Source organism: Leuresthes tenuis, unplaced genomic scaffold (assembly GCF_036924035.1).
Source record: "Leuresthes tenuis unplaced genomic scaffold, fLeuTen1.0.hap1 SCAF_3, whole genome shotgun sequence".
Taxonomy (NCBI): Eukaryota; Metazoa; Chordata; class Actinopteri; order Atheriniformes; family Atherinopsidae; genus Leuresthes; species Leuresthes tenuis.
Genome location: NW_027325357.1, coordinates 19910818 through 19924515, shown reverse-complemented (window position 1 = coordinate 19924515; position 13698 = coordinate 19910818). Strand labels below are relative to the sequence as shown.

The 13698-nt window shown below is 40.0% G+C and overlaps 1 protein-coding gene across 2 annotated transcripts; it reads right to left on the bottom strand.

Annotated features, from left to right (window-relative positions):
• Positions 1–360: 360 nt before the first annotated feature.
• On the bottom strand, positions 361–12672 carry arfgap1 (ADP-ribosylation factor GTPase activating protein 1). Of its 2 annotated transcripts, XM_072382430.1 has the most exons (13): positions 12453–12672; positions 10521–10592; positions 9945–10054; positions 9443–9614; positions 9000–9100; positions 8830–8916; positions 8635–8749; positions 8469–8525; positions 8317–8349; positions 6916–6972; positions 5680–5739; positions 4493–4548; positions 361–4392 (listed from the first exon to the last, which is right to left on the bottom strand). In XM_072382430.1, the coding sequence occupies exons 2-13, from the start codon at positions 10578–10580 to the stop codon at positions 4020–4022; spliced, it is 1281 nt and encodes a 426-aa protein (XP_072238531.1). In that variant the 5' UTR covers positions 10581–10592; positions 12453–12672; the 3' UTR covers positions 361–4019. The 2 variants fall into 2 exon arrangements, with proteins under 2 accessions (XP_072238531.1, XP_072238532.1); XM_072382431.1 differs by lacking the exons at positions 5680–5739; positions 6916–6972 and adding an exon at positions 8107–8136 and having other exon boundaries at positions 4493–4542.
• Between the last annotated feature and the right edge of the window lie 1026 nt (positions 12673–13698).

The window sequence follows — 13698 nt, the reverse complement described above, 5'->3', positions numbered from 1 at the left end:
ATTAATCGATTAATAAGAGCGATTGTTCACTGGGCTACAACATCCACGGTTGTTGGGATGCTCAATACAAAAAGACTGGACAGAACTCAAAAAGCAAAGGAGAAAAGTCAGCAAACACGGCTAAACAGAAGAGGCAGTTTGAAGGATATATTTCACACATAAAACCTAAAGCTAAGAGTGTCAACAGCCACATCAACAATAACATGGTACTGGATCATTTAGTATTCATTTGAAGTATCACTGAAGCCGGCGTTGTGGTCTTTAAACACAGATGCACTGAACCTGAAAAGGTTGTGGTGTTAGTTAAGGGCATCAGGTTATAAACTGGTGAACAAATGACTCCAGAATCTGCACCACACAGTTATTCACAATACATTTTTATTTTACACAGAAACCATGTGTACAGGAAATACATCCACAGCCTCAATGGAATCGGTATCGCAGGCTCACCTCACAAGATGGCTGCTAGTGAAAAACTTCAAAAGGGCAAGCAGACAACTGCACTTCAAGTCACTGAGGGAACAACTGCATGTTTTAAGCTCCACGTAACATATCATGCGTGACATCAAAAATGGCGTTTCTGACAGAGTTACACAGACAAACAGAGACGCGCTTCATCTCAAATGTTCCAGAGGCAAAGAAACCGAGCTTAACTGCTGCTCTGGGAAGGTTTTGGATTCAGTTTTTGATAATGTGCATACAAAAACACCCATTTAAAAGAAGAGGGGGGGGGGGGGGGGTAAATAAATCAACTTTGTATATTTGTCTCAAGATTATTTAGATGCATTTCATTTAGTGGCACATTCTGCAATTTGTCCATGAATCAAGCATACCAGCAACCCCAATGAGACATCTGCAAAAAGAACAGCCAAGATATGCATAAATAGAGGGTGACATCACAGCACAAAGCTGGTTTATGTCTCGACAGCATAAATTAACGAGAAACAAACTAAAGTAGATGTCGTCCTGTTCGTAATAAAAGGGAGTGTTGAGGGTAACGATGGACATTTGAAGTGATCATTTACCAACATCTCACCACACAGAGCAGCCGACGTCTTTGTCAGCAGTTAGTAAACACAGCTGTTTAAGGCTTTTTTAACGCTTGACTGTACATGAACGCAACTGCAGAGGTTCAGCGAGCCCGATGTGAAAGGAGTGATCTTTTTTTCTTTTTTTACAGCATCGACACTGAAAGCACACAAACACCATATACTCGAGTCTGCCATCTTGCTGTTACGCACCCTCATTTCCAAACACACGAGATGAGCCACAGAGAAATCGAAGCAGTGGAAATAAGGTCTACATGACAACAGTTTCAGATTAAGAAAAAAAAAAAAAAAAAAAAAAGCCAGGCAGTGAACTGAACGCTTTTTGTGGAGGTAGGTTGGTAGGAAAACGGGGAGTTTCCAGGAGTTATTCTTCACTCATTAAAAGCCATGAAAGCGTGATGCTATTTTTAACCAATCGGGAGGCCCTATTGGGATTGTAGGAGCTTTAACACGATCCAGTGTTTATATTGCACCGATACACTCCTCTGCAAGCAGTTCTTCACATACGACTGGCCAACGATGGTACATGAAAAGGCTCAAAGAAACCGATGCAAATTAACGTGCTATCGTTGCCTTTTTTATATATCACTTGTAAAAAATTAAGCATAATTAAAGTTTTAGAATCAAAGCCAAACCTCAGGTTGCAATTAGTTCAATGGCATTACGCTTTATTTTGACTTGGTTGCCTCACTCCTGAAGATTAACCCAGAGATGCTCGGGCAGTGGGTTACGCAAAAGGGTAAGAAAGGCCACACAGGACACCATACTGACGTTACATACAAATACCCAGTTTCACATCAATTACATTCCTACTTGTTATAACAACGAACCTTTCGGAATGTTTCTGAGTCTCTGATCAGCAGCGTGGATGCAGCAGTCGTTTAAACCCAAGGATGCACTACAGCTGGACGTTCAAATTAATTCACAACAAGCCTTTGAGCTCATCCAGCGTATCAATAAGCCTCACTGATGCCAACCCACAATTTGGATGTTGACACACCCCGCTCCGGGGTGAAATTCGCAGAGTTCACACGGTTCGTACGAGATGAAATTTACAATGACTTTGACCGAGGTCAAAGGTCACAGGTTCACAGGTCAGCTGTTACAACACCATCATGATGAAAATGCAGTCAACACAAGCTTCCCTCTTATAGTGTTTTACACCGCAAACAGGAAGTTTCATGTTAATCTATTTATCCCAACTTTTATATAGATTTATATATAATATAGAAACATAAATTAGCCAAAACTCTACAGTGTGTTTTTTTTTTTTCTTTAAAACATACACAAAACTTGGAATAAAACAGTTGGTTTTGCCATACAATAGGAGCCATTAACCGACGTTTATGAGAGAACAGAAGTCCCAAAAAGCCTGTTCCAAGACAGGTTGGTTTGAACCACTTCACTGCATCCTGCTCACTGAGGTCAAAGGTGAACCGCGTGAAATTTCAGTTCAATTCAGACATCTTCAAGGGTAAACAAACAACACGTAGCATCATTTCACAATAAATCCTTCTGCTTCAGAGGGTACCCCAGGCATGTTTTAGCTTGTTTTGTTGTGTTGTTTTCAGATAAATGGTTCTTTGCTTCCAGTTTAAAGTAGCATACAGTGGCATTAAAATAAGAACAAAAAAAAACTCGTACAATGCCGGGGTTTGTGCTTTAAACAGCACAAACTGTCGAGCCTCTGCCTAAACATGCAGGTTGGGGTTACACCCAAGTTTTTACATGTTAGTATTGATTTTAAAAGTAAAGATGGAGAAAAATCAGATCACTGATGGTAAAGTTAAAAATGACAACGAGTTAAGTTTCAGGATGCGTGTGGAACAGTTTCAGAATTTAGGTGAAAGGGACAATTAGAAATACTCCAAACTGCTTTGCAAAGCGCTGCACATTTATTCAGATTATCCAATTTTGGCTTCTCACACTCACTCAACTCGGAGATAATTGAGATGGACCAATTACTGTGCTCATGCCCTTTTTCCTCATCAGCAGTGGACTTTCACTCCATGCCGGGCTGACGCACGTTTAAGGACAGCAAAGCCACTTCAGCTATTTGGAAACACTTTGGTTTGAAGGAGTTCAACAAGGAATGTAAACAAACAAGCTGATCCAAATATCTGTGATAATGATTTTTTCTTTTATCCTCGCTATAATCGGGCAGCAGCACTTTTTGGTCTTTATGTGTTTCAAAGCATTCTGCCGTCTGCTTTTCTGGTCCAGCAGCTCCGGTATTCCTAAACTCCCCGACACATTCAAACAAAACAATGTTTCTCACAGAAAAAGGAAAAGAAAAAAAAAAAACACACCATATAAAGGCCATTTAGTCACATATTAGACTATTTCATTATAATTTTACATATTGACAGAGTTGATTTAATGTAGACGGTTTGGTAAAACGATCACTTCGTCTCTCTTATTTTAGCTGAGCGTAACACTGACTGCGGGGGGCGCTCATAAGTCAGCTTTACAAAACGTGCAAAAGATCCCAGGGCCTCATCCGAATTAGGACAAAATATTATGTGATAATTGTTACTTATATTTACAACTACCAGTATTCCTATTTACAATCTGAGATTTTCTGTTTCATGCATCGTATTTTAAGAGGGAAGTTAAACATCGATATCATTAAATCCATGATGCACTCAGAACGCTGGCTTCTTCACCTTTAAGAGTGTTAGGTTTTGGGAACCCACAAAGTAAGTCATTATCTTATCTACACTGATTAATCCTGTTGTTCCCTTGTGATGGAGGCGATGTACAATAAAATACAACTCTGGAAGTCAATAATGTCTAACGTTTTCTGGGTTTCACTGCTTGTTTCTTGGGTAAATTTTATACTTATTCTGATTGCTAAAAACTGTAAATAAACTGACGCAATTTTCTTTCTGGCCAATGAGATGAATAGTTGGCGACGGGGGGGGGTTGAGGAGGGGGAGAAAAAAGAAGAGATGTATATTTGCGAGGCCACTACCAGTCTGCATTACCCCAGGTTTCCTCGGCAGGTTTCGTAGGACTCTTCTTTGTCTTACCATCTGCACTTGTAGGACTCTTCTTCGTCTTACCATCGGCATTATCCCAGTTGTTGTCCCAGGCTTCCCAGCCCTCCTCTGTGCCGTTTTTGTTGTTGGACGCTCCTTCAGAGCCCCAATTGTCCCAACTGTCAGAGCTCTTCTTGGCAGAGTTATCTGCAATGGTCCAGCTGTCACTGCTGGGAGACTTCTTCTCCTTTAAGGAGCTGTTGCTGCCAAAAGTTTCCCAGAAGTCCCTCGCGACGGGCTGACTAGAGCTGCCCTGATATCCCTCAGTGCTATCCATGTTCTGGTAGCTCTCTCCACCAGACCTGCAAACAGCACGAACCGCAACAAAATGATTTAACAGGCCACACCAAATCATTCAGTCACATGCAGCTTCCAATTTTTGAACGAGTTGGTTCTTATTACCCATCTTCCTCTTTTCCAGAAAACATGTTAGTCAGTTTTGCACCAGCTCCCTGAACCTATGCAATGGCAGAAACAAGCATTACTTCACGTCTCGAAACCCCAAGACACAAACACATAAACGATACAGAGAACTAAATCCAACAAGCTGAAAATAGGACTCGTATAAGCGGCACGTAACGACACATGGCATAAAATTCTCCATTAACTTTACAACATGTGAAAAGGCTGCCATTTTAGTTTAAACAAGTCATACGCTGTGCTCAAAATCACTCACTCACTCATTCATAAAGCCCTTCTGACTTCTATGAGGGAAGCTTGCAAAAGACTATTATAAAAGGGACTCATTATCATAATAAAATAATGCTTTTGCGCACTACTTTGTACACAGCCGTCGCACAATTAAATGCACCAGGTCATTTTTTTAAGTAACCTACATGTATTTCGGTCCCCACCACCCACAAAATGCCTTTGGCCATCTATTATTTATTTTCCCTGTTCACATGACTCATGTCACATTTAGCTAATCAACTTTGTGCCAGAATTCTTGTGCCTTCAGTTACAAGCTTAAAAAAAAAAAAAAAAAAAAAAAAAAAACTAAAATCGGTCATTTCATATAAGATTACGTCTTATAATCATAAAACAGAACTGGAGATAAAATACTTATTCATATTGCAAGAAAACTGGTAAAACAAACTTAAAAATATCTTTGAATATGACTTCCATGTTTCCATGCTGCTATAATAATAGGATAATAAAAGGGAGCCTAACTTCATTTGCTGGGTAGAGACCACTGATCCATCGCCATTTTTGGCATTGTGGGATACTTTGAGTCCACCATTCAGTGTGATAAAAAAATAACTTTACATTTGGACCGCTCTATAAAACAGCAGTTTCGTCTACCATCTAGCAAGCAGTGAGTGATCTGAAACATACAGGCAGTAGTGATAAAAACTACATCATAACAGTTGTTAATGGTGTACTCACCACCAGAATGATAATGGTAGCAAGAAAAACGAGAGATCGACATTAATTAACATTCTTCAAACTTGCATCAACGCTGCAAAACCAGTCTCCGTGGAGGGTTTGGTGACTGAGGTGCCCAGGTGAGACCAGATCAGTGTTCAGCATCCTCGTTCAGGAGACTGGTTTCGCAGCAGTACAGTGTGGCAGGATCCTGCCCATCATACCTTGTTTGCCAGCCCCGTGATGCTGACCGCCATTTCATCTAGCAATTTGCCATCTTTCACCTGGGTGAGCCAAATTATCATTAAAAAACAAGAATTCCTACTCAAACAGGTTTGATACTCAACAGCATGTAGTACATCGTTCATTTTGGATAAGGAGAAGAGGGATTGGCTATTGTTAATAGCAGTAATAATTAACAAGGCAAGAAGCGGGAGAGTAAAAAGACTATTAAAAAAAGCACACACACACACACACTACGCAAACCTTAAATCAGCAATGCCAACTGTACATTAAAAGACAAAAGGATTTTAAGTCTGTTTCACTATACATCACGGTGAATGAGACTGTCTTTTTCTTTAATATTTGCTAATGCTGTAATTAGAAAAGCACCTCATGGGGCATTCCTTCTGTGTCTGGATCGTTAAGTTTTTCTCGTCATCCGACTGTGCTGAAAGACACGACCAGCTGCTGCTCATTTGAGTCGTGGTTAAAGCGGTTTATGCAAACAATCGTGTGGGAAAGTCATTTCAGGAGTGGTGAAACATGGACTCAAACATGAAGCCAAAGACAAAGCTGTCGCTGATATAAACACAATCCTGTTTTTCAAATGAGGAGCTCCTGGTTGTGTCACTTCGTGTTCACAGACCTCTGTGAGATAATCTCACGATAGCCGTCTACTGGTGTGCTCGCTGAAGACCGACTTTCCTGGTCACCCGACTGAAAAACGATGGCACTTTTGTTCAAAACAGCAAAACTACCGTAAATGCATCGAGCTCTAGTGTTAAACACCCAACCTACTTTAAAACTAGTACTTTCACATAATGTTCAAAACAATAATTAAATGGGGCGACTGTTTTGAAAAGAGAAAGTCATGATTGAAGGAGAGGAATAAGGCATTGAATCCGAACAAAGACTCCCAAAAATGGCAAAATGTACTTGAAGCTTTATTCAGTGACGACGCTCGCTGACTCACTCGTGTTCTCAGATAAACAGCTCACAGCTGGACGTCTCCCCAAATCTCTTGGTTGAGTCACTCGCTGGGACAAGCAAAGATGTGTTTGTTTCTTTCCTTCTTTTTTTTTTTGTTCTTTTGAAAGCACCGGTTTTATCTTTTAATGTAAGCTGGCACGAAGCAGATAAACTGGCACAGACAAGCAGAGAAGAAAACAGCACATTCACATCTGAAGCCGTGTTTCTGTCTAAAGCACTGCAACCCACCACCATAACATCAATGTTACCTTTTCCTGGGTAGGTTTGATAACATTCTCATTTAATGTCTGTCCTAACTCAGAGGCCTGGTTGGGAGTCAGAGAGGAGAGTTCGCTCAGATGAAACAGTTCAACATTCACAGGAGTGCAACACACTGAGCTGCTTGTTCTTCAGATGCAGGAGGAGACCGAGCATTCGTGTTCACCGTGACACTGAAAAAGCTCAAGAGGGCGTAATGGTGCAAAATAATAATAATAATAGTACTTTAATTCATGTTTAGTTTGATCAAACATCGAACCTCTGATTTATATTTTTTTTTTACCCAGCCTGCTCAATTCTACAGAAGCCAAGAAAAATGATGAGAACAGACATCATTATCATATCATCTGGGATTAAAGTGGCAAATGAGGAGAGAAAAAAAAGTCAGAAAAGCACTTTGTAAAGGTTAAACAAGCCTCATCACGCCACAGAAGCTGTCGCTTTTCCCAGTTTGTGTGACTTAAATCTCAGAAAACCTCTTTTTTGGTTCTTTTTTGCTAATTTATGATTGAATAAACTCACCAGACGAACCGTTTCTTCTTTATGTCAGCGAGTGAATTATTGCTCCAGATTTGCCACCCCAATCTCAGAAAGTATGGAGAATATTTAATTATTTTTTTTCCTTAAAAGTTTATAACCTGAATGTTAAACAGCATTTGAGTAAAAGGGATTATTATCCGGATATCACTCCCTCTCTACCAACCAACCCCCATCTTTTCCACTCACAACTGGTCTTATACAGCTGTGCAAATTAAACACCAAAATTGGGGGGGGGGGGGGGGGGGTTTCACTGAAATGTTTTCCCAAACCATTACACCCCTTCAGCTCTGTTAGCAGTGATCGCACAAACAGTCATGCATGGATGAACAACCCGTAACAAATGGAAGTGAGTAAACAGCTGCTCATTTCCATAGCACATCACGTATTTTTCTCTTCTCACAATACTGCTCCCAGTTGCCTTTCAAAGGTTATCCATAAACTCAAAATTGAAGCTCCAAAACAAGCAACGGTTTGTTTTAACATACAAAAGCATGTGAGGGCGACATTTTTGCAAAATATTTTTTAAATTAAAAGAAAAAGAAACGAACAACAAGCCGACTAAAAACTTCAAAGGAAAAAGGTGCGTTTTAAAAGAAAAATACGACGTGAAAAAGGCACCATGCACCTATAAACTGCATTACCGGTTCTGGGGGTGCTTTATAGCCCTTTAACTACGTCCAGAGAGGGCAAAAAAGATATTAGTAGCAACAGTTATTACAGTTTACTTCACACATCAAAAGAGATGTACTCAACAAAATAGCCCACTACGTACGACTGTTAATATCCTCACATAAGAGGAGGGGACAAAAACGCTGGCTTTAACGAGCTACCTGTGAACACACCAGTCTTACCTTTAAGGTTGCTTGGCTTGCCAGTTTAGTTGTCTGAGTAAAAGGGAGGGAAAAAATGAAGAATTACTCCAACAGTTTTATACGGGGTGTTGTTATACAACCTTGAATGCGATGTTATTCATTTTTCAATATTCTTGTTTAAATACACTCACATTATCTTTGGCAATAGAAGCAAACTTGCTGGCTCCAACAGTGAAACTGCTCCAGCCCTGAAACAAAAAAAAAAAAAAAAAAACAACATTAAAGAGGTGGACAAACACAACAAAAAGTACAACTCAGCAAGCAAACATAAAATCCAAAGCATGTATTAGGGCCTACTGAATAAATCGAGGACATGGCATTGTTCAGGAAATCATCCTCTTTCTTCTCCGGGGTCACCGTGTTGCCGAAACCGACATAACGATTCTCCTGATTTCCGCTGTAACCGCCTCCACTGGAGAAACAGGAATAAGAATAAGAATAATAAGAAAGACGACTACTTTATATGAACGCACAAAAAGAGACAAACCGTACCTCTGGTAAGAGTTAACATCGTCACTCAACCAGTCCTCAAAAGCTTTGTCGCTGGAGTTGGCCGAGTTCTGAGCTGCTCCTCCGGGGCTGAGTCAAAGAAATATTAGTTCACTGACTTTGCTCTTACATTCAAACAGCACTGGTATGTTTAATGCTTCTTTCGTATTTACCGATGAGAGGAAGAAAGGCTGGTCTTGGGTTGAGGAGATGTCCAGTTTTTAGCAGAGGAGGTCTCAATCGACCACTCCTTCCCCTCTGCTAAAGTCGCCACCTGTCGTGCAAAATGAAGCCTGAATTCCTCCGAGCACGTGACACCGCTGCAGCAGTTGCAGTAATCTATTCAGCAAACACGCTCCAAGATATAGATTCTTTAAATTTTTCTTAACTGATAAACTTCATTTCAACTGGCTGAATTGTTTTTATTCTTTTGAACGTTTCGATATACAGAAACCAGGTCTAATTAGATATGAATTCCTAAGGAAACAGTATGAATATGTTGCTTCCGCTCTGCACCAACCCTCAACATCATGACTCAGAATCATTGGAGAGATGTCTCCAAACTTTTGAGCGGTACTGCAGTTTAATCATTGACCTTTGGGTCGGCGCGGCTCACCTTGTCCCTGAAAAGTGCAGCTGCTTTGCTGTTGTATTTCTCCTGTAAAGTCCAGGTGGGGTCGTAATCATCTTGGAGCTCAAGAAACAGGCGGAATTTCCCATTTCCTCCTGCTTTCATCTTCTCCAGCTCTATATCTTTCCACTTGTCCATGGTGACAGAGCGAACGAAGCTACGGCAGAGGAGGGAAATTAAACATTGTAAGGCTGCGATTGTTCATCTGTAACGAGAAGGAGGAACACCACCTCTACGCTGTCCGAATACTGGGAGATAAAACTCTTACAATAAGGGAACACGTTCACTAGACTCCAGCATGCATTCCCAACTAATCGATACTTTAACTGTGCATGCAATGAGCTGTCAGCAGGCATCTTCATCTGAAAATTCAATACGTTTCTATAATTTGTTGGATGCAGCAACAACCATCCCAAAACTTCTGACGAGACAAACCAGTGGCTAAGTTTAACGTCAATAAAACCATGATTCGATCCAACAAACTTACCTGAGATGCACTCCCAGACCCCTGTGCTTCCCAGAGCACTCAAGACATATCCAGATGCCATATGTCACACTAACCCACTGAGGGTTAAAAGCCCCACACTCAAAACACAGCTGGAAAGAAAACAGGCATTAATGAATACACAGTATGAGCTGGTTTGTACAGATTTGTAGCCTGACCCTGAACAGTCTCTACTTTCTTAAAGCTACTTCACAAAAACGCTGCAGTAATGCTTGTGCATCTCACCACTGTACATAAGCTCTAAACTCCAAATATGTCCCCTAACAAAAATCTCTTCCGTTTCTACCAAAGTAAAAAGGTGATGCTATGTCAGCTCGAAGACCCTGTCCTGCTGCTACTGCCAAAAACAAACATCCACTGAGTAGAGGAAATTCTCATCTAAAATCCCTCCCTCCGTTTCTTTGAACAAGGATGAAAGATGAACATCTTATGAAGGCTCATCAGACGGTGCTGGGCTAAAGGCCTCTCAAACACCTGCTACCTTCTACATGAACTGCATTATGAAAATGCCAATGAGATGGCATCGAGCCACATGAATGAGCTGCCGTGAGGACTTACATTATTCTCGTCTTGGGTTCTCACTTCCTTCAGAACCCTTCTAGTCCTTGGACTCGCCATGATGACAGAAAACTGAAAGACAAAGGCAGCAGATCGTCTTCTCAGTGCAACAACAAGCAAGAAAAGCTAACCGTTACCCTCGTGGACGAGTTAGTACTCATGAGTGAATAAAACAGCGTTCCTAAAAGAGAAACTCTTTCTATTTTGACCACACGTGTGTGTGTGTGTGGTGGGATGGGGCTGCACGAGTATTCTTCATCCAATCACGTTTTTTTTTTCCCAGTTATAGATGAAGAAATCTGCATGCATCATCATTGCTACACAGAACTGATATACAACCTCCAACCCAGCACCTATTATGACACTATGACTAAAATGATGGTATTTAAGCAGCCTTTGTCTCAGTGGGCTATGATACATTAACTGCATTTCTTACGCATGTGCTTTTTCTTTTGTGACCAGTAAAAATGGTTTACGCTACCAGAGCGCATTTAAAAGAAAATTTCATAAACAAAGAGCTAACGCCACAAAAAAAATATCTCCTACAGCCATCCTATCAGGACATCTTAACGCCAAGTATACCAGATATTCAAGTTGGGCTGTAAATTATGTTAAAGGGTGTTTAATAATGTAAGAATCCGAATCAAAGACCTTATCGAGCCCATGGGGAAAGTGGGTCAGGTTAAAGTTACTCTCATTAAAAGAGAGAAATAAACAGACATAACAAAAACTGAAAAAAATTACAGTAATTATGTATCTCAGTGAATGCATCTATAATAAAGTGGGAAATGGTAAATAATAGGATAAGAGATCTTTAAAATATGGTCATCATTGTCAGAATACAAGTGACTAAATAAGAGGTTACAATCCATCTTATTCTGTTTCTGCAGGGGTCTGTGAGGCGTCTTGGTGGAAGGCGACGATGCAACATCCGTAATATCCAAGATAATCTACATTTATGTCACTCAATTGCACATTTGACCGTTTATACAATATATTGTTTCATACTACAGTGCCAAGCTAAATCAGGATGAAAAACAAAACATTTAAATTCTACATTTAGTTGCTGATGTTATAGATAATATAATCAGTTGGAATGAATGAGCCACTGAACCAGATCAAGAGCAACACCGCTATTAAACTAGATTTCATACAGGCCATATCATTTTATATTTCCTGTATGTTTTAAACTTTCTCCAAGCAAGGTCTAAAAGCAAAGAGCAGTAATTAAACAGCTATAAGTTATTATAATCACACTGTTGCAGACATGTTGTATCATATCGACTTTAGTCTCTTGAGAGAAATCAGTCACTAACTGTGTATATGTGGAGCAATTAATCATCTCTACAGAATTAAAAATGGGTCATGTAAACACCTCAGTCTGATCAGACCGATCTAATCTGGTTCAATAAGAATTCCTTTTCAAGCAGAACAAAGGATGGTGGTGTTTCAAAAGGACAATGTGACCATATCTAATCTGACTGTTTCTCTCTCTGGCTGAAGTATGGACTTTCTGTAGATTCTGCACACTGGCAGCCAGAACCACTTTTCAAATGTCAATAGTGTTTCAAATTGATCACATGCTTTGAAGCTTGTTTTGTTTGACAAAAGACAAAGAGATCACTCAAGCTGTGTCAAAGTTGAGTCCCACAGATTGAGGTAAGCATAGCTACTGTCATATTTTACCATTCTGTATTCAAACAGGGTTGCAGTCGTGTCGGGGTTTTTTTTTGTGAAAATCATTAGCTTTCAGACATATGTCCACGCGTGCATTTAACAGCATGTGTTGATGACACAGTCATGCTTCTTACGACGTCTTTCTTCTGGTCGTATGTAAAAGGTGATCTCCAAAAGGACGCAACACAAAGTGAAACATTTAAGCGAGCAGACATGATTCGTGTCACTGCTAACGTTAGCTAACGAGCCCGTTACCTGGCTGTGACAGCTGAACCACAAAGACGCTGTTTTCAGAGTCTGTAGAGTCCGCTGATAAACTCTTCCTTCTGCCGCGGAGGCACAACAGATGTCGGGTTGTCGCAGACTGTGTCAGACACACAGAAGAGTATATTGAAGATTGCCTATGTTAAAAACCGGTAGCCATGTTCCTGTTTGCATACGTTGGCAGTGCAATGCATGCTGGGAAAACACTTCTTGTTCTTCTTTGAGGTTTTATTGGCGACTACGAACCAGTTTTAAGACTCACTACCACCACCCTCCGTACTCAACTAAATTTCTTCGCTTTGATGGCAATTCTGTATTGCCCCAAGTACGCTTCTTTATGTGGTGCTATGCTTTTTCTTCAAACGCACAACTTCATTCAACTATTCCCTGCAGGCTTTTTCAGAAGAATGCTTGACTAAGTTTAGGTTCGCTAATGATTAATTTAGCCCTCCCTTCAGCCCTCCCTTCTCACAATCTTTGCCTTCGAATCAAAGACACCGAGATGCCTTTTTTACCTGACAGATAACAAATAAATGAACTTGCATTGCTGTGTTTTTCATCAGTATAACTGTTGCGCCTATCAGGCATAGATAGTATTAGCATTTCAATCATAAATGTATCAATTCACAGGACAAACATGAAAAAGACATTTACCTATATTTCATCTGTCGCTGGTAATCTTAGAAATTATGATCATATCAAAAATCACACACAAAAAAAAAGATCTAATTGTGGGCAGTTCATAGGTCAGATGCATATTTCTCATATTTTTCCCTTATTTTTGCTGTTAGAAAGAAAACGATAAATTAATCCCATTAAAGAAAAGCCATCCACTGAAGGTGAAACAGTTTTTTTTTTTTTAAATGTATAAAAGCATATTCTTTATGGTTTACTTTGGTTTTCCATATTCATTATCTATATATTTGACCGTAGGTCGGACAAAAAGCTTGAAATCGTTGCCTTTAATTTGTGATACTGGTTTTTGTTTATGTGTCTGACATCATGAAAATATTACAAATTCATCCATAGCATACATATGAACAAAGGCCTCCTAGTCTCTTTGCCGTGCAAAACAAATTGAACACTCTTTTTCTTTTCTATCAATCAAGTCTGCTTTCGGAAATACAATAGACAGAACGGTGATGACAAACAACAGGAGAACAATCTCAGGGATTAAAGTACATTCCTCTCTCACATGGTGCCCTGATAAATAACGTTGTCCTTTATTGGGTAAGTA

What these genes read in the sequence shown, in the direction of transcription:
- arfgap1 (XM_072382430.1), bottom strand. Translation starts at nt 10,580, where the DNA reads ATGGCGAGTCCAAGGACTAGAAGGGTTCTGAAGGAAGTGAGAACCCAA. An exon ending in GAACCCAAGACGAGAATAAT is followed by an intron (nt 10,055 to 10,520) that starts GTAAGTCCTCAC and finishes TTTTCTTTCCAG; the next exon opens with CTGTGTTTTGAGTGTGGGGC. An exon ending in CCATGTCCTCGATTTATTCA is followed by an intron (nt 8,526 to 8,634) that starts GTAGGCCCTAAT and finishes TTTTTGTTTCAG; the next exon opens with GGCTGGAGCAGTTTCACTGT.